At 46.4% G+C, this 21,300-nt stretch overlaps 1 protein-coding gene across 8 annotated transcripts in view; it reads left to right on the plus strand.

Annotated features, from left to right (window-relative positions):
• The window catches only part of LOC103305721 (butyrophilin subfamily 1 member A1-like), a 281,081-nt gene extending 260,561 nt beyond the window's left edge, over window positions 1-20,520 (plus strand). For 2 of the 8 annotated variants that reach the window (XM_065564429.1, XM_065564430.1), the window contains exons 6-14: window positions 8,239-8,355; window positions 10,024-10,371; window positions 12,475-12,756; window positions 14,265-14,369; window positions 15,010-15,030; window positions 17,011-17,031; window positions 17,474-17,494; window positions 18,222-18,254; window positions 19,855-20,518. In XM_065564429.1, coding sequence (XP_065420501.1) covers window positions 8,239-8,355; window positions 10,024-10,371; window positions 12,475-12,756; window positions 14,265-14,369; window positions 15,010-15,030; window positions 17,011-17,031; window positions 17,474-17,494; window positions 18,222-18,254; window positions 19,855-20,369 — 1,463 coding nt within the window. In that variant the 3' untranslated portion in view covers window positions 20,370-20,518. Of the gene's footprint in view, window positions 1-8,238; window positions 8,356-10,023; window positions 10,372-12,474; window positions 12,757-14,264; window positions 14,370-15,009; window positions 15,031-17,010; window positions 17,032-17,473; window positions 17,495-18,221; window positions 18,255-19,854 lie in introns of all 8 variants that reach the window. The other 6 variants (XM_065564428.1, XM_065564434.1, XM_065564435.1 and 3 more) reach the window with 5 other exon arrangements.
• The last annotated feature ends 780 nt before the right edge of the window (window positions 20,521-21,300 follow it).

The following is a 21,300-nucleotide window of genomic DNA, read 5'->3' on the forward strand; positions in this document are numbered from 1 at the left end:
TCGAAACGTGTGTTGGAAGGGGGTGAAGGGGGTATGTAACTGGAGAGGATAGTCAACATTAACTGGGTAAAGAAACGGGGGCAGGTTCAGCTTCTCTGTACACAAACTGAAAAGTCACAGGTTACCCTGCTCACTCAGGAACCTAGCTTTCAAAGCCTCCCGGATGCACAGCGCGTCCCGCTGGTCTCTTCTAATCACCCGGCTGTCTGGCTGTGCGTAATCAGAAGCCAGGCTATTTGCCTCAACCTCCCACCCCGCCATAAAGGTCTCCCCCTTGCTCTCACAGAGATTGTGGAGCACACAGCAAGCTGCTATAACAATGGGGATATTGGTTTCGCTGAGATCACAGCGAGTCAGTAGGCTTCTCCATCTCCCCTTGAGACGGCCAAAAGCACACTCCACCACCATTCTGCACTTGCTCAGCCGGTAGTTGAAGAGTTCTTTTTCACTGTCCAGGGCGCCAGTATAGGGCTTCATGAGCCAGGGCATTAGCGGGTAGGCTGGGTCCCCGAGGATGACTATAGGCATCTCCACATCCCCAACAGTTATTTTGTGGTCCGGGAAGTAAATACCTTGCTGCAGCCGTCTAAACAGACCTAGAATCCTACTTTCAACGTCTCCGACTCAAAGAATATTTCCAACATACCTCTGAACAGCATACTAACCCACAGAATCCTCCCTACCAGCACTACAAAAAAAAAGGATTCTGCATGGACTCCTCCGGACGGTCGAAACAACAGACTGGATTTCTACATAGATTGCTTCCGTCGACGTGCAAAGGCTGAAATTGTGGAAAAGTAACATCACTTTCCACATAACCTCAGCCATGCTGAACACAACGCCATCTACAGCCTCAGAATCAACCCTGACATCATAATCAAAAAGGCTGACAAAGGAGGTGCTGTCGTCATCATGAATAAATTGGAATATGACCAGGAGGCTGCTAGACAGCTCTCTAACACCACATTCTACAGGCCATTATCCTCTGATCCCACTGAGGATTACCTAAAGAAACTACACCATCTGCTAAAAAAACTCCCTGACAAAGCACAGGAACAAATCCGTACAGACACATGCCTAGAACCCCGACCAGGGGTATTCTATTTGCTACCCAAGATCCATAAACCTGGATATCCTGGACGCCCCATCATCTCAGGCATTGGCACCCTAACATCAGGCTTGTCTGGTTATGTAGACTCTGTCCTAAGACCCTACGCTACCAGCACTCCCAGCTATCTTCGAGACACCACTGACTTCCTGAGGAAACTACAATCCATCGGTGATCTTCCAGAAAACACCATCCTGGCCACTATGGACGTAGAAGCCCTCTACACCAATATTCCACACAAAGATGGACTACAAGCTATCAGGAACAGTATCCCTGATAATGTCACAGCTAACCTGGTGGCTGAACTTTGTGATTTTGTCCTCACCCACAACTATTTCACATTTGGGGACAATATATACCTTCAAGTCAGCGGCACTGCTATGGGTACCCGCATGGCCCCACAATATGCCAACATTTTTATGGCTGACTTAGAACAACGCTTCCTTAGCTCTCATCCCCTAACGCCCCTACTCTACTTGCGCTACATTGATGACATCTTCATCATCTGGACCCATGGAAAAGAAGCCCTTGAGGAATTTCACCATGATTTCAATAATTTCCATCCCACCATCAACCTCAGCCTAGATCAATCCACACAAGCGGTCCATTTCCTGGACACTACTGTGCTAATAAGCGATGGTCACATCAATACCACCCTATACTGGAAACCTACTGACCGCTACATTTACCTACATGCCTCCAGCTTCCATCCAGGACACACCACACGATCCATTGTCTACAGCCAAGCTCTAAGATATAACCGCATTTGCTCCAATCCCTCGGATAGAGACAAGCACCTACAAGATCTCTATCAAGCATTCTTAAAACTACAATACCCACCTGCTGAAGTGAAAAAACAGATTGACAGAGCCAGACGAGTACCCAGAAGTCACCTCCTACAAGACAGGCCCAACAAAGAAAATAACAGAACACCACTAGCTGTCACCTTCAGCCCCCAACTAAAACCTCTCCAGCGCATCATCAGAGATCTACAACCTATCCTGAAAGATGATCCTTTACTCTCACAGATCTTGGGAGACAGACCTGTCCTCGCTTACAGACAACCCCCCAACCTAAAGCAAATACTCACCAGCAACCACACATCACTGAACAAAACCACTAACCCAGGAACCTATCCTTGTAACAAACCCCGATGCCAACTCTGTCCACATATCTATTCAAGTGACATCATCATAGGACCTAATCACATCAGCCATACCATCAGGGGCTCGTTCACCTGCACATCTACCAATGTGATATATGCCATCATGTGCCAGCAATGCCCCTCTGCCATGTACATTGGCCAAACCGGACAGTCTCTACGCAAAAGAATTAATGGACACAAATCTGACATCAGGAATCAAAATACTCAAAAACCAGTGGGAGAACACTTTAACCTGTCTGGTCATTCAGTGACAGACCTGCGGGTGGCTATATTACAACAGAAAAACTTCAAAAACAGACTCCAAAGAGAGACTGCTGAGCTAGAATTGATATGCAAAGTAGACACAATCAACTCCGGTTTGAATAAGGACTGGGAATGGCTGAGCCATTACAAACATTGACTCTATCTCCCCTTGTAAGTACTCTCACACTTATTATCAAACTGTCTGTACTGGGCTAGCTTGATTATCACTTCAAAAGTTTTTTTTCTCTTAATTAATTGGCCTCTCAGAGTTGGTAAGACAACTCCCACCTGTTTATGCTCTCTGTATGTGTGTGTATATATATCTCCTCAATATATGTTCCATTCTATATGCATCCGAAGAAGTGGGCTGTAGTCCACGAAAGCTTATGCTCTAATAAATTTGTTAGTCTCTAAGGTGCCACAAGTACTCCTGTTCTTCTTTAAACAGACCAGAGTTCCTGAAAACACGAGCGTCATGAACCTTGCCCGGCCATCCGACGTAGATGTTGGTAAAACGTCCCCTGTTGTCCACCAGTGCTTGCAGCACCATGGAAAAGTAGCCCTTTCTGTTAATGTACTGGCTGGCCTGGTGGTCCGGTGCCAGGATAGGGATGTGAGTTCCATCTATGGCCCCACCGCAGTTTGGGAATCCCATCGCTGCGAAGCCATCTATGATCGCCTCCACGTTTCCCAGGGTCACTACCTTTGACAGCAGTACATCAACAATTGCGTTGGCTACTTGCATCACAACAACCCCCACGGTAGATTTGCCCATGCCAAACTGGTTCGCGACTGACCGGTAGCTGTCTGGCGTTGCAAGCTTCCAGAGGGCTATGGCCACTCGCTTCTGGACAGTCAGGGCTCCTCGCATCCGGGTGTCATTGCGCTTCAGGGCAGGGGACAGCAACTCACAAAGTTCCAGGAAAGTTCCCTTCCGCATGCGAAAGTTTCGCAGCCACTGGGATTCATCCCAGACCTGCAGCACTATGCGGTCCCACCACTCAGTGCTTGTTTCCCGTGCCCAGAATCGCCGTTCCACGGCATCAACATGACCCATTGCCACCGTGATGTCCTCGGCGCTGGGTCCCGTGCTTTCTGAGAGGTCTGTGCTACTCTCAGACTTCAGGCCCTCACCGCGGTGCCGTAGCTTCCTCGCCTGACTTATCTGCATCTGCCTCAGGGAAAGGTGGATGATAAGCTGCGAGGCATTGAGAGCGGCCACAACTGCAGCGATGGTCGCAGCGTGCTCCATGCTCACAGTGCTGTGGCGTCCGCGCTGTCACTGACTAGAAAAGTGCGCGAACTGATTTCCCGCCGGCGCTTTCAGGGAGGGAGGGCGGGAGTGATGGATGGATGACGACAGTTACCCAAAAGCACCCTGGACACATTTTTTTTACCCAGAAGGCATTTGCGGCTCCACCCAGAATTCCAATGGGCAGCGGTGACTGCGGGAACTGTGGGATAGCTGCCCACAGTGCACCCACAGTGCACCGCTTCCAATGTCGACGCTTTCCCCGTTAGTGTGGACTCACAAAGTCGAATTACTGTCCTTAGTGTGGACACACACGTTCGACTTTGCAATATCGATTCCAAAAATTCGATTTAAGTAAAATCGAACTACTCTCGTAGTGTAGACATACCCTAACAAATTTATTTGGGTATAAGCTTTCATGGGCTAGAACCCACTTCATCAGATGCATAGAGTGGAACATGCAGTAGGAAGATTGTATGCACTGTCTCTCTCTCTCTCTGTCTCTCTCTCTCTGAAAAGGTGGAGGTTGCCATACCAACTCTAAGAGGCTAATCAATTAAGGTGGGCTACTATCAGCAGGAGGAAAAAAAACCTTTTGTAGCGATAATCAGGATGACCCATTTCAAACAGTTGACAAGAAAGTATGAGTAACAGTAGGGGGAAATTTAGCATGGGAAAATAGATTACAGTTTGTGAATAAAGACTGGGAGTGACCTAGCCACTCCCAGTCTTTATTCAAGACTAATTTAATGGTATCCAGTTTGGAAATTAATTCCAGTTGAGCAGTTTCTCATTGGAGTCTGTTTCTGAAGTTTTTTTTGTTGAATAATTGCCACTTTTAAGTCTGTTACTGAGTGACCAGAGAGATTGAAGTGTTCTCCTACTGGTTTTTGAATGTTATGATTCCTGATGTCAGATTTGTGTCCATTTATTCTTTTGCGTAGAGACTGTCCAGTTTGGCCAATGTACATGGCAGAGGGGCATTGCTGGCACAGGATAGCATATATCACATTGGTAGATGTGCAGGTGAATGAGCCCCTGATGGTGTGGATGATGTGATTAGGTCCTATGATGGTGTCACTTGAATAGATATGTGGACAGAGTTGGCACTGGGCTTTGTTGCAAGGATAGGTTCCTGAGTTAGTGTCTTTGTTGTGTGGTGTGTGGTTGCTGGTAAGTATTTGCTTCAGGTTGGGCGGCTGTCTGTAAGCGAGGACTGGTCTGTCTCCCAAGATCTGTGAGAGTGAGGGATCATCCTTCAGGATAGGTTGTAGATCTTTGATGATGCACTGGAGAGGTTTTAGTTGGGGGCTGAAGGTGACGGCTAGTGGCGTTCTGTTACTTTCTTTGTTCGCCTGTCCTGTAGTAGGTGACTTCTGGGTACTCTTCTGGACACCTTAAAGACTAATGATTATTATGACAGCTCTTGAGCAGTTCTCAAAGAGCAGGAAGCCGAGCCTCTTCAAAATTCTCATTGCCTTCAGCCAGACTGGGGCACATGGAAATCTGAGCCTGCTGCCACCAACACTGGCACACTAGGGGTATGTCTACACTATGAAATTAGGTCGAATTTATAGAAGTCGATTTTTAAGAAATCGATTTTATACAGTCAATTGTGTGTGTCCCCACTTAAGACCATTAAGACCATTAACTCGACAGAGTGCGTCCACAGTACCGAGACTAGCGTCGACTTCCGGCGCATTGCACTGTGGTAGCTATCCCACAGTTCCCGCAGTCTCCGCTGCCCATTGGAATTCTGGGTTGAGATCTCAATGCCTGATGGGTCAAAAACATTGTCGCAGGTGGTCCTGGGTACATGTCGTCAGTCACCCCTCCCTCCGTGAAAACAACGGCAGACAATCATTTCTTGCCTTTTTTCCTGGGTTACCCGTGCAGACGCCATACCATGGCCAGTATGGAGCCCGCTCAGCTCACCATCACTGTATGTCTCCTGAGTGCTGGCAGACGCGGTACTGCAGTGCTACGCAGCAGCAGCTCGTTGCCTTTTGGCTGCAGATGGTGCGTTACGATTGGTAGCCATCATCGTCGTCTCCTGGGTGCTCTTTTAGCTGACCTCGGTAAGGTCAGTCAGGGGCGCCTGGGCAGACATGGGAGTGACTCCAGGTCATTCTCTATTTAAGTTTCGTCTCCTGGAGATTCAGTCCTGCCTGCAGTCATACTGCACCGACTTCTGGCGAGCAGCCAGGAGATGACAATGGCTAGCAATCGTACTGCACCGTCTGCTGCCAGCTAAGATGTATAAGAGAGATGGAGTGGATCAAAACATTATTCCTGACCTTGGGTGAATTATTAACTGCAAAATGATCCAATAATCCCAGGATAAATGTGTCTTACTCTGAATATAAACTTTACTTTTGAATTATATATAACTTCTGTCCTTCATGCCCTTGGAGATTTTTTTCAAATGTTTGGGCATTTCGTCTTTTGGAACGGAGTTCTGATAGCACGGATTTGTCTCCCCCAACAGCGATCAGATCCCGTACCTCCTGTTCGGTCCATGCTGGAGCTCTTTTGTGTTTCTGGGACTCCATCATGGTCACCTCTGCTGATGAGATCTGCACTCACCTGCAGATTGCTGGCTAAACAGGAAATGAGATTCAAAAGTTCGCGGGACTTTTCCTGTCAACCTGGCCAGTGCATCTGAGTTGAGAGCGCTGTCCAGAGCAGTCACAATGGAGCACTCTGGGATAGCTCCCAGAGGCCAATACCATTGAATTGCGACCACACTACCCCAAATTCGACCCAGCAGGGTCAATTTCAGCGTTAATCCTCTCGTCGGGGGAGGACTACAGAAATCAATTTTAAGAGCCCTTTAAGTAAAAAAACCCAGCTTCGTCGTGTGGACAGATGCAGGGTTAAATCGATGTAACACTGATAAATTCGACCTAAACTTGTAGTGTAGATCAGGGCTAGGAGGGCTTCTTTGGAAGAAGATCCTTATCTCCAAACCGTAATGTGGGTGTGATAGGGACTGAAATCACACAGCATTCCTGTTCCTTTTCTACTTTCCCTTTCTATCTTGGTGAAGGCATCAAGAGAGACACATTTCACTTCAGTGACCAACAAAGAATAAATACCATTTTCGCAGAAATATGCAAGGAAAGACTGGAATTCATCTCTTTGTCTCTGTAATGTTTTATTAATAATTAATTTTGGAGCCTCATAACCGAAATAGTCACTGACAATGTCAGATAACTAGAGCAGTGGTTCTCAAACTAGGGCCGCCGCTTATTCAGGGAAAGCCCCTGGCAGGCCAGGCCGGTTTGTTTACTTGCTGTATCCACAGGTTCGGCCGATCGCAGCTCCCAGTGGCCGCGGTTCGCCGCTCCAGGCCAATGGGAGCTGCAGGAAGCGGCGCGGGCCGAGTGATGTACTGGCTGCTGCTTCCCGCAGCCCCCATTGGCCTGGAGCAGCGAACCGCAGCCACTGGGATCTGTGATCGGCCGAACCTGCGGACGCGGCAGGTAAACAAATGAGCCTGGCCCTCCAGGGGCTTTTCCTGAACAAGCGGCGGCCCTAGTTTGAGAACCACTGAACTAGAGGAGAATGGATGAGGATTTTAGAAAACCTTGGAATACCAGGAAGATATTAATACTCTTCCAAAGCTTATTCCCAGGATTTATCAGGTAGGTGAAATCTGTCACTTGAATACCATCGCCCTTGTTCTTTGATATTTCCTAGTAATTATTCCTGCCCTTGGGTGAATTATTAACTGCAAAATGATCCAATAATCGCAGGATAAACGTGTCTTACTCTGAATATAAACTTTACTTTTGAATTATTATTCAAAATGATCTATGAGCTATTTTTCCCTCTCCTTTCATTGTCATTTAATACCAAACTATTGTGGTTATTTGATTTAAGAATTTATTTATTTCCTTTTATATTTTATTCAAGAACGCTGGACCTGATCCTGCTCTCAATGCATTCAGAGGGAGATTTGTTATGAATTAACTAATTGTATATTTCTGTTTTGTAAAGTAAGTTACAAACTCGTGCAAATCCAACTTTATGGGAAGTATCTTTCTCTCTTGTTCCCGTTACTTGATAATTCTGTTTGTGGGACTGAATCATTTTGCCTCTGATATGTTGAAAGAAAATAAATGGGTAAAAAAACCCAAAACCAGTAATCTGTCTGTGTCACACACACACACACACACACACACACACACACACACACACACACACACACACACACACTGCTTTTTATTCCTTAATTTTTTTTCTCCATTGATGGAATTACTATCACTTTTTACACTGTTCTGACTTATTTTTTTAATGTGGATTTTTGAAGGGATCTTCTAACTCCGTAATATGAAAGGGTTCACTTAACAATGTATTTATTCCTTTTTATTTAATGTGTTCTCATTAATGTTTGACTTTAATGTTAATCAGTGTGTTATGCTCATTATGATGAGTTTTTTTTTCCTTTTCCTTCCTGTTGTGTAGATCAAGTTACAGTGAAGATGAAGATTCTCTCATTCTGCCACAGCTCCAGAGCCAGCTCCCCTCTCCCTGGTTTTATTGTTTTCTTCCTTCTTTGTTATGTTCACAAGATAGAATCAGGTAGGAATCCGCACTGTGTCTGCTGCTTCTTAGAGGATTTATTTAGGCCCCTGAAGTGTCTTAACAACATGCTTCACTCAAAGTCAATGTAACTGCTCACAGTGTGTAAAGTTTACCGCACAGCAAGATCAGCACCTTCATTATTCATTGTTTGCTCTGATTGTGTTGCTGCTGCTGGGTTATTCTATTTCCTCATGGAATAGTGCACACATCTGTCTTTTAAGGGATTGTCAAGGTTCCCCAAAGCATTGGATAGACACTTATTGAAGAGTTTAATAATAACAATAAATAATAATAAAATAAATAAATTGACTTAGTGGGTTTCAGATGTAAAAAAGATCAGAGCCCTAATTTGAGACTCCCATGTGCCCAAAAACATAAGAATCAAAATATATTGATGTCACATGACTTTTTTATTGGGCCTGTTAGCTAATATATTAGCTGTAGTATAACACCATGTTATTAGGTATTATGTGCACAGTAGCCCTATAATATACATGATAGAAGTGTTGGGAAGTTAACTGAATGTATTATGCTCTTACCACAATTCTGTTCACCGATATTAAGTATCCTGCCAAACTTTACAAAGCTGAAGTTAGTGTTCACCATAGAAAATAGTAAGTCTATCAAAGCCAAGATACATGACTGGTGTGTCCTAGGCACTGGTTGGGATGTACCTCCACACCTGCCTGGTGTGGAAAGTGGTGTCTAAAACAGAAAAGGAAGGTAAAAAACAACAAGTTAAGGAACTGGTGGGTTGGATCTTGGGTGATGTATAAAGTGTTTTCTCATTTGTGAATAACCCTGGTATAAATATAAGTGCATTTTGGGGGACGGGGGGTGTATTTTTGAAGCACACCTTCTGTGTAAGGTGAGCATGCTGCAAAATAAGAATTGCTTCCCAGAAGGACAGTATGTTTGTCTCCTTTTCGTAGTGCACTGTTTTGTCTTTAGCCAATAATTTTGGTTAAGTTTGGTTACTTGGTCTTTTGATCATATGAAGTACTGAACCATAATAATCCAACAATTGGCTCTAGCAATAGGGCTATGTCACAGAAATACCATGGTGAAAGAACACCAAATATGGCCCACTAACCCTACCCTTATTCCTGGTGAGGCCCAGAAAATTTCATGGCAATGTCAGTAAGCGTGTCAGTTTGAGATCACTCAGAAACATGGGCTGTTAAATAGTAAGCTTGTCTCAACTATACACCAAAAATCTCCATTACCATTTCTCTGCCTCAGTTTCTCTGATGTGTGACTTTGCCAGGGACTGAACACACCCGTCTTCAGCTTCCCACCCCGTGTCAGCACTGCGTGCCTGTGCTATGCACTGAACCTACCAATTCTCCACTCTCTGTCCAGTGCTCTGTGCCTGGGCCATGCTCCAAGCTTGTCTCTTATCAGCTCCACGCCCCATCTCAGTGCTGTGTGCCTGTGCCATGCACCGAGGCTGAGTGTTCTTATAACAGAGCCCCCGTCCTGTTGCCCATGAGCGCTGCTCTCACTTAAGCATTTAGGCAGAAATGTTCCATGCCGGGTGTCTGCTTCTGGCTGAACTTTTTGGAAAATTTGTAAAAATGGAACCTGTTGGCTGTGTCCTTCATATCAAATTCCCACTCTCCTCTGAGCTGCTTTTTGTTGTTCTTGCCCTGGTGCATTTTCCAGCAAAGTTCACAGTGACTGGACCCCATGACCCTGTCACTGCCATCCTGGGTCAGGAAACTGCGTTACCCTGTCACTTGTCCCCCAGCATGAGCGCTGCAAACATGGAGGTGAGATGGTTCCGATCTCACTTTGAATCCTTTGTGCACCTGTATCGTGATGGGATGGATCAATATGAAGGGCAGATGCCAGAGTATCACGGAAGGACAGAGCTTTTGAAAGCCGGACTCACAGATGGAAATGTTCCCTTGAGAATTCTCAATATCAGACTTGCTGATGAAGGACTATACCTCTGTTTTGTTCAAGATGATACTATTTATGGAGAAACTGTATTGGAACTGCGGGTAGCAGGTCAGTAGCTTGTAACAGTTTTAGCTGTGTGTGGTCTGCAGGCTTTATTCTTTCCTATTACAACAACTGTGACTCCCTGCTTGTGAAATATTTCACAATAACACAGTGTATCTAACTTCCAGCAAACAGCCACTTTCATACCAGGAAAATATGCTGGAAACTTTCCCAACATGTTATTAAAAACATTTTTAGGATGGCCAAGGCACGCACTTGCCCAATCTTTACTGACCCCAAAGCGTTCTTTAGTTAAGAAGGAAAAGACTTCTGGACAAATATGGCCTTCCAGTTGCTCTGCAGTCATTTCTAGGATGTGTGGCTAAGGTGGGACTGACAGACTTTTACGGCTCTCTCATTGGTTCACTGTTGGTTGTTACTCATGGGTGTAGTTAAAATCAAATGCAGTGTTCTTATTTATTGAGACTGTATGATGGTGGTGGTGGGTCTGATGGCTTCCCCCGGGTACCATTTGGAACTGGTGTACAGCTGATCCCTCTGTCTCATCAATCTGGGTTCCCTCTTGCACTATGATGTTGTGACAAGCTGCAAAGCCCTCCACACTTGCACTCACACCAACATCCACAGGCAGGGATCACACCCATCTTTGTGCATGAATGCATCTGGCCAGGCACTCATGAACCAACAATAGCGAGGCTTCAGCCAAAACACCCCCCAGCTCCCCAACCTAGGACCCTGGAGCTGTACCATCCTGCCCTGGTCAAAAGCCTGACCAGTAAAGATTATTACAATTACCCTCTTCGCCCCTTCCTCGATTTGGAGAGGAATATACACAAAAACCTTTGTTAACTGAGCTGAGACTTCACTCAAACCACACTATTTTAGGTAAAAAATATATAAAATAGATTTATTAACTACAGAAAGATAGATTTTAAGTGATTATAAGTGATAGCAAAGAGATCAAAGTTGATTATTAAGCAAATAAACAAAAACCCAATCTAAGCTTAATATACCACAAAGGATTTGAATCAAAAAGTGTCTCACCCTGTTAGATAGTACAAGCAGTTTATAGATGTTTCATACACAGGCAGGGTTTCCATCTTTCCCACCTGGGACCATCACTTCCCCAGTTCAAAGTCTGTGCTCTTCCAGAGGTATATCCAGGTGTTGAGTAGTGGGGCAAGTGAGGCCCATTGGTGATGTCACTTCCCCCTTTTACAGTTTCTTTTATACGGCGGGAACCCCTTTGTTCCAAGCCAAGTTCCCAGCTCAGTTTGTGGGAAAATACAGGTATCAAAATGGAATTCAGTATCATGGGTCTAGTCACATGCCCCTGAATGCTTGATGAGTCATGGCAGCCATTATCCACAGGCTGTCTGAAGTGTCCCGCAGTGAGGACAAGACTTTTCCTTGGCCCATTGTTTTCGCTGATGGGCCATTAGCACTGTCTAGCTTCTTCACTGTTGTACCTGAAAGGCTAGTTGTGTGTGTTACCCAGAACAAGCACATTTGAAATACAGATGCATAGTCAATATTAATAACTCCAGATACAAAAATGATACATGCATACAAATACGATAATCATTCAGCCAATCATAACTTTTACATTGACACCTTACTTGACACATGTTGTACAAGATGCAACATAATTTATCATAATCATACCATAATCATATTACTGTGGTGGCTATGGAGTGCAGAGTGTCCTAGTGGGGAGGGGAAATTATGCATTTATCACTCTTAGACAAGGCTGAGCATTTTTCCCCTGCTGCTTTAACACTTTCACCATGAACCAATTAGATTTTTTAAAAATAAATATATCTATCCAATTCCCTAATGATCAGATTTTCTAAAGTTCAGATCCTGTTCAGTTATCTACATTGTAATATCTCCAAAGGTGTCAGCACTCAGTTGCTCCTGTGTTGAGATGACAATATCTCCCACTGACTCAGTGAAACTATTTTAAATATTTGTTCAAATTTGTGTGTGTCCATGAGTATTGGGATTTCAGACATTCCAGTATTCATTTATCCCTTCTACTGACTACCCGCATGAATTAGTGCTGTCTAGTGTGAGTAAGGGATCCACAAACTGTCCCTTCTGCTTTATTAACATATGGAATTGACACCTTTATGTATTTCCCCTTAGGTCTGGGCTCTGCTCCTCTTATCTCTGTGGAGGGTCACCAAGATGGAGGGATTCGGGTGGTTTGTCAATCAGCTGGTTGGTACCCAGAGCCTGAAGTGCTGTGGAAAGATCTCAATGGGCAACATTTACCATCACTCTCTGAAACAACATCCCAAGGGGATAACGGCCTGTTTGAAACAGAAACTGCTCTCATTGTAAAAGAACATTCAAACCAAAACTTGTCTTGTTGCCTCAGGAACACCGTTCTCAATCAAGAAAAGGAATCAGCAGTTTATATAGCAGGTCAGTTACCATCCAAATCCCACACTGAACTCACCACCACTAGAAACGAAACAAAACATAGGAAGAAAAGAACTGAAACATCTGTGGTGGATATTTCATAATCCATGCACAAACACAGAAGATAGTGTCTTTACAGGATTACATTTTAAGCAATTTGATTCCCTTAATTGTGAGTATTCAGACTATCAACATTTTGAATTTCATGTAAATTTAATTTTAAATTCGACTTTCCTCATATTCTAGTGCACGCGCACGCGCGCGCACACACACACACACACACACACACACACACACACACTCCAACCTTTTTGAGAGGGAACTTTCACTCAATCCACTGATGCAGCAGGTTCCTGTAACCTTAAATTCACCTTAATGGTTTTTTTGAATGTGGTAAATTTTGTACTCTGGCTTGACTGTGATCTGTAGAGCCCTGTAAACCCACAGACATCTGCTTTATATCCACAGATATCCTCATTTTGGGGGATTGCAGATTGGATGCGGATACCAATTTTGTATCCACACAGGGCTCTAGTGATCTGTTCACTTCACCAACTTCATTACTTTTGTGAAATGTCATCTAAGTCATGTGATGTTGTTTTTACTGACATTCAATGCGACTTGCACTCCTTAATTTACTTTTGGCCGGATCCACAAAAGGACTCATTTTACCCCCTGTCTACACACAAAGGATGTACTGATTAACTAGTTAATGGATGACACCTGCTTGTGTGAACATTTCTTGTATAAGTTTCAGAGTGCCCTAAATAGATTTAGCTTCAATCAATTCCTTATCGACTTCAGCTAAATGGAGATAGAGCACTAAGAAGCTGATTTATGGTTTAAGGTTTTGTTCATCAATTTATTTAAATTGGTGCAACACTCCTACGTTGTCAACTCTTGAACCAATTGAAGAATGACCCCATAAGAGGGTTGCCCCAGGTTCACTAAATCAGAGCACATACCATGTGCGGAAAAGACATTAGGCACATTTGAAAATTCCATCCTGTTTAGATGACCAAATCACTGTGAACACAAGAACAGCAAATGGAAATTAGTTAATTTGCTGCACAAGTGTGCCGACAAATTATGATTATGGTTTTTCCCAATATTAGGGGGTAACTGTGGATTTTTCAAAAATATGCTAATTAAACTGGCAGTTTCTGAATATTGCTTACTGCTAAGGGCCAAATTCTTTTCTGGTATAACCCTGTTAGAGTCAATGGAGTTTTATGAGCAGAGAATTTGCCTCTGATCTCTGTGGCCCTCTGAATAGCAATGAATCAAATCAGGGCTGTGTTTTCAAGGATAAATCAGTGGTAAAGCTGTGTTGATTGGAGCCGTATTTAAAAACAGTTTCTGGTCTTTTGTGTAGTGTAGACATGGGCATTCTTTCACTCTTAGCTCACGCAATTCCTGCTGGGCACTATTTATGTATTTGTATTAAAAAAAAATCTGCTTTTAGTCACCACTTCCAAACTAAGGCAAGCCCTGGGTGTTTTGTTTTTCAGATTCCTTTTTCCCGAGGGTGAATCCTTGGATGGTGGCTCTGAGTGTGATCCTGGTGGTTTTGTTTGGTTTCATTGGCCTCACTGTTTATCTGTTTAAAATGAAAGGTAAATATCAGAGGGAGAAATATACTGTAAATAAAGGTTTTTTTCTAATAAATAAATAAGGGCAATTTAGGGATTTAACATGAAAAGAATGTGTGATCTGCTGACCTGGTCTTAAATAAAGAAGAATGGATGTGAATGTATTGATAGAGGGTGGGGGCAGAGGTGCAGAGGAGAGTCTGAGGCAATAGAACTGAATCGGATCATAGCAGATACATCTCTGTTCTGCTTGGTCCTCCATCTCCCTCTCTTCCCAGTTCTCAGGCAGCTATTGCTTTCTGTCTCTGGTCCCACTTGAGAGAAGGTTCTGCAAAGCCTAGCCTCTCATATTTCACCTCATCTCTCTCTTTTTTGTTTTTTTGCTAATAAAGTGTAATGCACCTCGACATTACAGTGATAGGCCGTATAGACATGCCCCTGTCGTAAATCAGTAAAAACCATACCCATGATCATATAACTCAGACACAGCTGTCCATGCCCTGCTGAACTTCATCCATAAAAAATACCAGCCCAATTTCCAAATAAATTGGACTTTTCCCTCCATGCTCCTAATGAGTTTTGTACCTATAGGATGTAGCCTTTTAACTCTGTTTCATGAAGCAAGGCAATGAGAATAATTTATATTTATTTCTGTACTTTTCAGAGAAACTTACTGAAGAAGTTGGTAAGTTTCAATGTCCCTTTTTCCACAAATACAATTGTTGACCACAGTCACACAACTGTATATAGATTTGTTGTTTTCTCTGATTTATTTTTACTTCTCTGTGTTTGTCGGGTTGAGGAGGGTTGATGTGTGTGTAATAGGTTGGACCATTTTAGGGCCTGTTTGGATGTTTCCAGAGACCCATTCCCCTTAAAAGTCCTTCCAAATAGGGGGTTGGATTTACATAGCTACATGTCTGAGGGGTGTAAGTTTTCAGCACAGATAAGCCCTCAGTCTCAGAGTCTTTCAAAAGAATCTACAGAGGTCTGGCTTGTTCAGGAAGGTGTGATGAAGTGGGAATTTTCTGCAATATTTTTATGAAACCTGTGTGTACCTCAGTTTCTGCTATATGGGCATTGTTGCCCAATGGGGGGAAAAGTACTGTTTGCTCTCTGGGCAGGCTAGGCGATATAAAGTATGGGTGTTGCTTAGCTGTCTGGGCCTTAGTCCCCAGATCAATGGAGACAGAAGTGAAAGTGGGCCGATGTGGGCCAGTGCGGCTCTCTGGTAAGAGCCGGCTGTCGGACCGGACTGCACACAGCTGACTTCCCCCCCCCCGGCCCTGTCAGCTGATGGCGGGGAGGGGCTCAGGGCACCCCAGGAGATTAGCAGGGGTGGGGACCTGGTGCCTGTTGGTGCCTGCTTCTTTGTGGAAGGGACAGGGCAGCCCATTAGGGTTTGGAATTTTTCCAACAAAGGTTGTAGCTTCCCCTCCCCAGCCCCACAGAATACCCTAAGTAAGTTGTCTTCCTCCAAGTGGCTCTGTTGCAAGAATCAGCTCCCCTGAGTTCCAGCAGCCTTCCTCCTGGTTGCTGCCCCCTCCTGTGACAACCTCTCCCTTGGAAGATCATGGGAGGGGGCTCAGTACAGGAGGTTGGGGGTCTGGGGTCTGGGAGGGAGTTAGGGTGTGGGAGGGGGCTCAGGGCAGGAGGTTGGGGGTGCAGGTTCTCAGAGGGAGTTAGGGTGCAGGAGGGGGCTCAGGGCTGGGACAGGGGGCTGTGGTTTGGGGCGCTTACCTGGGACAGCTCCCTTTTGGTGGCGCAGGCCCCAGGGAGGGGGGGCAGGTGGCTCCGTGCGCTGTCCTGTGCTCGCATAGAGGCACCGCCCCCCACAGCTCCCATTGGCTGTGATTCCTGGCCAATGCAAGCTGTGGGGGCGGCGCCTGCAACTGAAGGAAGCACGCGGACTGAGCTTCCCGGCACTCGCAGCTCCAGCCCAGCGTGCGAGTGGAGAATGGCCTGCCAGCGCGCAGATCCACCTCCCCGCCAGTGCCAGGCTGGGCTAGAATGCAGGGACTTTAGTGGCTGCAGCCCACGGCCCCAGGTTAAGGGAGCCCCGCAAAAATATCTGCACTTTTGGTGGTCTGGAGATCTTTTTGCGGGGCCCCCGCATGCCTAGGGCCCTGGGCTGCAGCCACTAAAGCCCCTTTCTTAATCCGGCCCTGAGCAGGTGCAAGGCAGGGTCCCTGCCAGCCCCCATGGGGAGAGGGGAGGGAGCCCCACCCAGCCCCGCTCTGCCCCCAGCCCAGATCCAATCCCATCTGCAGCTGCGCTCCGCCCCCTAACTCCCCATCAAGCTGTGGCTCCTGCCAGTTCCAGTCCTCCCCTTGCTCCGCTCCCAGGCCAGTTCCTACCAAATTCCCTCTCCTCCCCCAGGCCAGCTCTGCCTCTAGCCCCAGCTCCTCCCCCATCCCCAGTTCTGCACCCAGCTCTGCCTTCAGCCCAAGAGCCACTGCTGAGCCAACTGGGCAGTAATGGGGGGGGGCACAGACAGATTCATCAAGAGGGGAGTGATGGGAAAAGTTTGGGCCTCACTGGTCTTGTCTGATTTCCTGAAGAATAGAAGTAATGTGTTTTAACTGTCATAGTGATGATAAAGAGAAATAAAACTTAAGAAAAGCAAAACACCTAACAAACATTTTGTGTCTGTTTGAATTTTTAGGCAAACGAGATATAGAAATTGGTAAGTGTCATTCTCCATCCTCTGAAAAGGATTTTTTTTTTTTTTTTTTTTTTTTGTAATTGGATCTTCATGTGGCAGTTTGTTTAAATATTGTGGAGTTCGCTGTAAAATTTAACTTCTACAATTTTGTTGTAATATTAAACCTCTTTTTTTGTTTACTTCCTTTTTTTTATTATTCTTTTGTGGAAGGGTTAGTGTAATTGTATCAAATGTGGGGAACCACTAAAGTGGAGAGATTTCATACCAAAAGCTAATTTGAAAAACTGATACGCAATAGAGTCACAGAGTTTAAGATCAGAAGGGACCACTGGATCCTCTTGTCTGATGTCCTGAAGATGTTGATTTCTCTCAGCCTTTTCTGTCATATTGATGATCAAGAGAAATAAAACATAAGAAAAGGGAAATGCCTAAAAAATACCATTTATTTCTCTTTCATTTTCAGAGAAACGAGATAACGAGATAAGTAAGTATCATTATTCTTCCTCTGAAAAGAAACTTTTTGTACCAGTTTGGAGTCTCATGTGGCTGTTTGTTTAATTGTGGTGGGGTTGTTTGCTTTTAAATTTAATTTTTAAAATTGTTGCAATAGGTAACATTTGTAGTTTGTTTGTTTGCTTTTTTATTACTATTATTATCATCATCATCATTCTTTGAGGGTTTGTTTGTTAATGTAACTTTATGAAATGTGGGGAAAGACTAAAGTGGATGAATTTCACACTAAAAGCTAATTTGAAAAATTGATAAGCAATACAGTAGTAGAGTAGGTAGTGGCCAAAAAAATATGGCCCAGGAGGAATTGTGCGAAGGCACTGGTGGACTATCAGCACCTGACATGATTATCTTCCCTCCACACTGCAAAGTGGGCATGTAACCAACCTGAATAAAAGTGGTACCTGGGCTATAGCCTATACCCAAAGTCTTGCCAGCTAACCTGGGTGCAAAGCACCACCAAACTTGAGTCAGAGTTTTTGTGCTTGCGCATTAAACAGGTTGGGGCAACAGCCAGATAAGATCCTGAGCTAACTCTCCAGTGAAGATCCACCCTGGGAGAGAAACACTCATGCAGTCCAGTGGAGGTTGTGATGAACTTATAACTTTCTTTTTCCCTCAGTGTATTAGTTTGTACAATATTGAATCATGCAATACTAGTTCAGATCTGCTCTCCTCTCTAATTATATGGCTGGTTTTAGGGTGGAGAAGATCCGTGGCACCTATAGAAGAAGGTAATTAAAGATTATATTTTATCAATGTCCAAATATTTGTTCCGATGAGGCAATGTGCCTCTTTTTCTTTGTATGTGGGAGTAGAGGAGATAGTTCAGGGCAGACCTTCCCAGCACCCTTCATTTCACGGCGCATCACAAGGTGAGGTAGGGTTTGTGCCTATGTCCTACCACACCATAATGAATCTATAGCATATTGCATCTACTCTTCCTGCCTCTTCACGGCCCGCATATGCACTGCACCCTGCAGAGATCTGTGATAGCAGCTGCCACCCAATGCACAGAACCAGTGGGACATACACCTCCACAGCCACTTCTCCAGGGGGAGTTTGTTCTATCTCCCTGGGCTGATGTCCGATCTCCAGTGTCCCTTTGTTTCTTCCTTCATCGTTTCCCCTGTGAAGAAAGCCAGGAGCTCTGCAGTCACCCCACACTGATGGGGTGATCAGGGACGGTGTCTGTGTGAGACCCTTGCTCCAGTCTCAAGAAGAGGGACAGAGCCTTGATCACAGACAGTGGCTCCCCTGGCTCCATTATACATATCTGGGAAGCTCCTGTGATCAGCACTGTGAACTTGTCTGTTTTCTCCTCTCTCCATCCACCATGACCCCAGCAGTCTTGTCTCTGGTAAACGGGACGTCACTTTAGTCTCCCCATCACTAGCATGACCCTCTCCCTCTTTCCACCAGCCACCTATTCTGTACCTCCTCCCTCGTGGCGGACCTGCCACTGGGACAATGGGGCCTGTGCCCAGGGGCTCCGGAAAAATGGGTGTCTCTGTGCCCCAACCCGCTCTGCCTGCCCAGTGCTCCAGCCAGAGAGTGGGGTCAGGGCTCGGGGGCTTGCCCCACTTCCCCATCCGCCCAGAACTCCAGCCATGGAATGGCATCAGGGTGCGGGGTAATTCCCCAGCAGGAGTGTGGGGAGGGGGGAGGTCTGCAGGCAGAAGGGGTGGGGAGGGGCCTTCACTTGCTGTGGCCCATGGCCCCACAAAACCTTCATCTGTCCTGGCTCCTCTCACACTCGTAGCTTCCACCATGAACCCACTTCCTTTGTTTAGCCCCTCAGTCCCTGCCCCAGGATAATGTACTTTGTGCTGCGACTGCTGCTCAGCAGTGAAATTCTGGGCAGGTTCAATCCTGGTACCATTTGGCCTGTTGCTGTCCAATCTGTGACATTTCAGAGCAGGCCGGGTGTGGTGGGGAGGCCCCATAGCAAAGTCCAGCATGGGGCAGCTGGGCCACAGTGAGATTTAAGGTGGGACGGGGAGGGGAGATCTGTCAATGTTCACTGAGTTTTTTACCATCTGCTGGGGCTCCCGGAGTCTCTAGTCCCCTCCCTGGGGAGAGGTGGGGGCAGGAGGGGAAAGATTGTGAGTCCCAGGCCTGGCCCACCTGATACTTTCACCCTGTCACTGACCCATAGCTGCCAGGGGAGCGACTCTCCTCAGCTCTGTGCTGAGATCTCAGAGCTGATGGGTAAATCCTGGAGGAAGGAGATTCTCTGAGTCACTCCCCAGTTGGGGCAGATTCTGTCACTTTCACCATCAAACCCTCCCCCAGGGCCGAGCTCTGCCCCTCACGCTCTGATTCTCTCCCCAGCGACGGTGACTCTGGATCCAGACACGGCTTATCCCCAACTCGTCCTGTCTGAGGATCGGAAAACTGTGAGATGGGGAGACACATGGCAGGATCTGCCCAACAACCCTGAGAGATTTGACTCTTGGGCCTGTGTGCTGGGCTGTGAGGGATTCACCTCGGGGAGACATTGCTGGGAGGTGGAGGTGGGGGATGGGCTATCCTGGGCTGTGGGGGTGGCCAGAGAGTCTGTGGAGAGGAAGGGAGGGATCAGCCTCAGCCCTGAGGGGGGGATCTGGGCTGTGCAGCGGTTGGTGGGTCAGTTCCGGGCTCTGACCTCCCCGGTGACCCCCCTGCACCTGAACCGGGTCCCCAGCAGGATCCGGGTTTGTCTGGACTGTGACCGGGGGCAGGTGACATTTATCGATGCTGGTGACGAGGCCCCGATCTTCACTTTCCCGCCGGGCTCCGTCCCTGGGGAGAGAATCCGACCCTGGCTCCGGGTGCTGGGGGGATCCCAGCTCAGACTGTGTCCCTGAGACACGCAGCAGAGGGAGGAACCAGAAATCAGCCTCTCTAGCCTCTCACACTTCAGTCTCTATGACCTTGGAGGACTCCTGTCTACCCAGCCCCTGGCTCCTCATCTCTATCACCTGTGGAAGCCCCTTCCCTTCAGCCCCAGGGATGGGAGGGGGAGGGGGAAGAACCCCTAGGGCTGCAGGAGGAGCAGAGGGGCAGAGATGGGGGCTGGGCAGGGGGCAGAACTAACAGCCGGGCTGGGGACAGGCAGACGTGGGGGTGGCAGGGACACAGAATGAATCAATCAGAGTTTGGGGGGTTGGGGATAAGCAACAGCTGGGAGCGTTTTGTACAGATCTGTGGGATTAGATCTCACTAGGGTCTCCCAGCCAGAGCTCCTGCTACAGGGCCCTAAGTCACTTCAGGACAACTGGTAACACTGTAATGGTCAAACACACACACAGGATGGGGGATGGATAAGAGGTGCAGATTGATGGAAAAACCATGTTACTGAAAGTGAGACTGATCTCATTAATTCTCTATATTATTTCCTGGCCATTGGTGCTATTTTAATGCCATTAAGAAAACTGTTCTCAGTAGCTGGGGAATCTCCTTGCAGTGCTGTGGCTATTAAGGCTCCTTCTCGGCTCTGTTTACTTAGCACCTCTAGTTACTTACTGTAAATAAAACATTACAAACAATTCTTCGTGTTTGTTCCACTTTACTGTCCCAGCTGCAGGTGCTGGGGGCAGAGTCCTGGGATTTCCTTTGTGACTTGGTTGTGTCCCCCTAGCCTCCACAGAAAATATTGCACCCCTAGGAGCAGGGCCGGCTCTAACTTTTTTGCTGCCCCAAGCAGCAAAAAAAAGCACCGCCCCTCCCGCCGACACCCCCCCCCCCGAGCGCCGCGCCCCGGGCCGGCCCCCCACCGAGCGCCGCGCTGCTGGAGCC

Source organism: Chrysemys picta, chromosome 12, assembly GCF_011386835.1.
Source record: "Chrysemys picta bellii isolate R12L10 chromosome 12, ASM1138683v2, whole genome shotgun sequence".
NCBI classification, from domain to species: domain Eukaryota; kingdom Metazoa; phylum Chordata; order Testudines; family Emydidae; genus Chrysemys; species Chrysemys picta.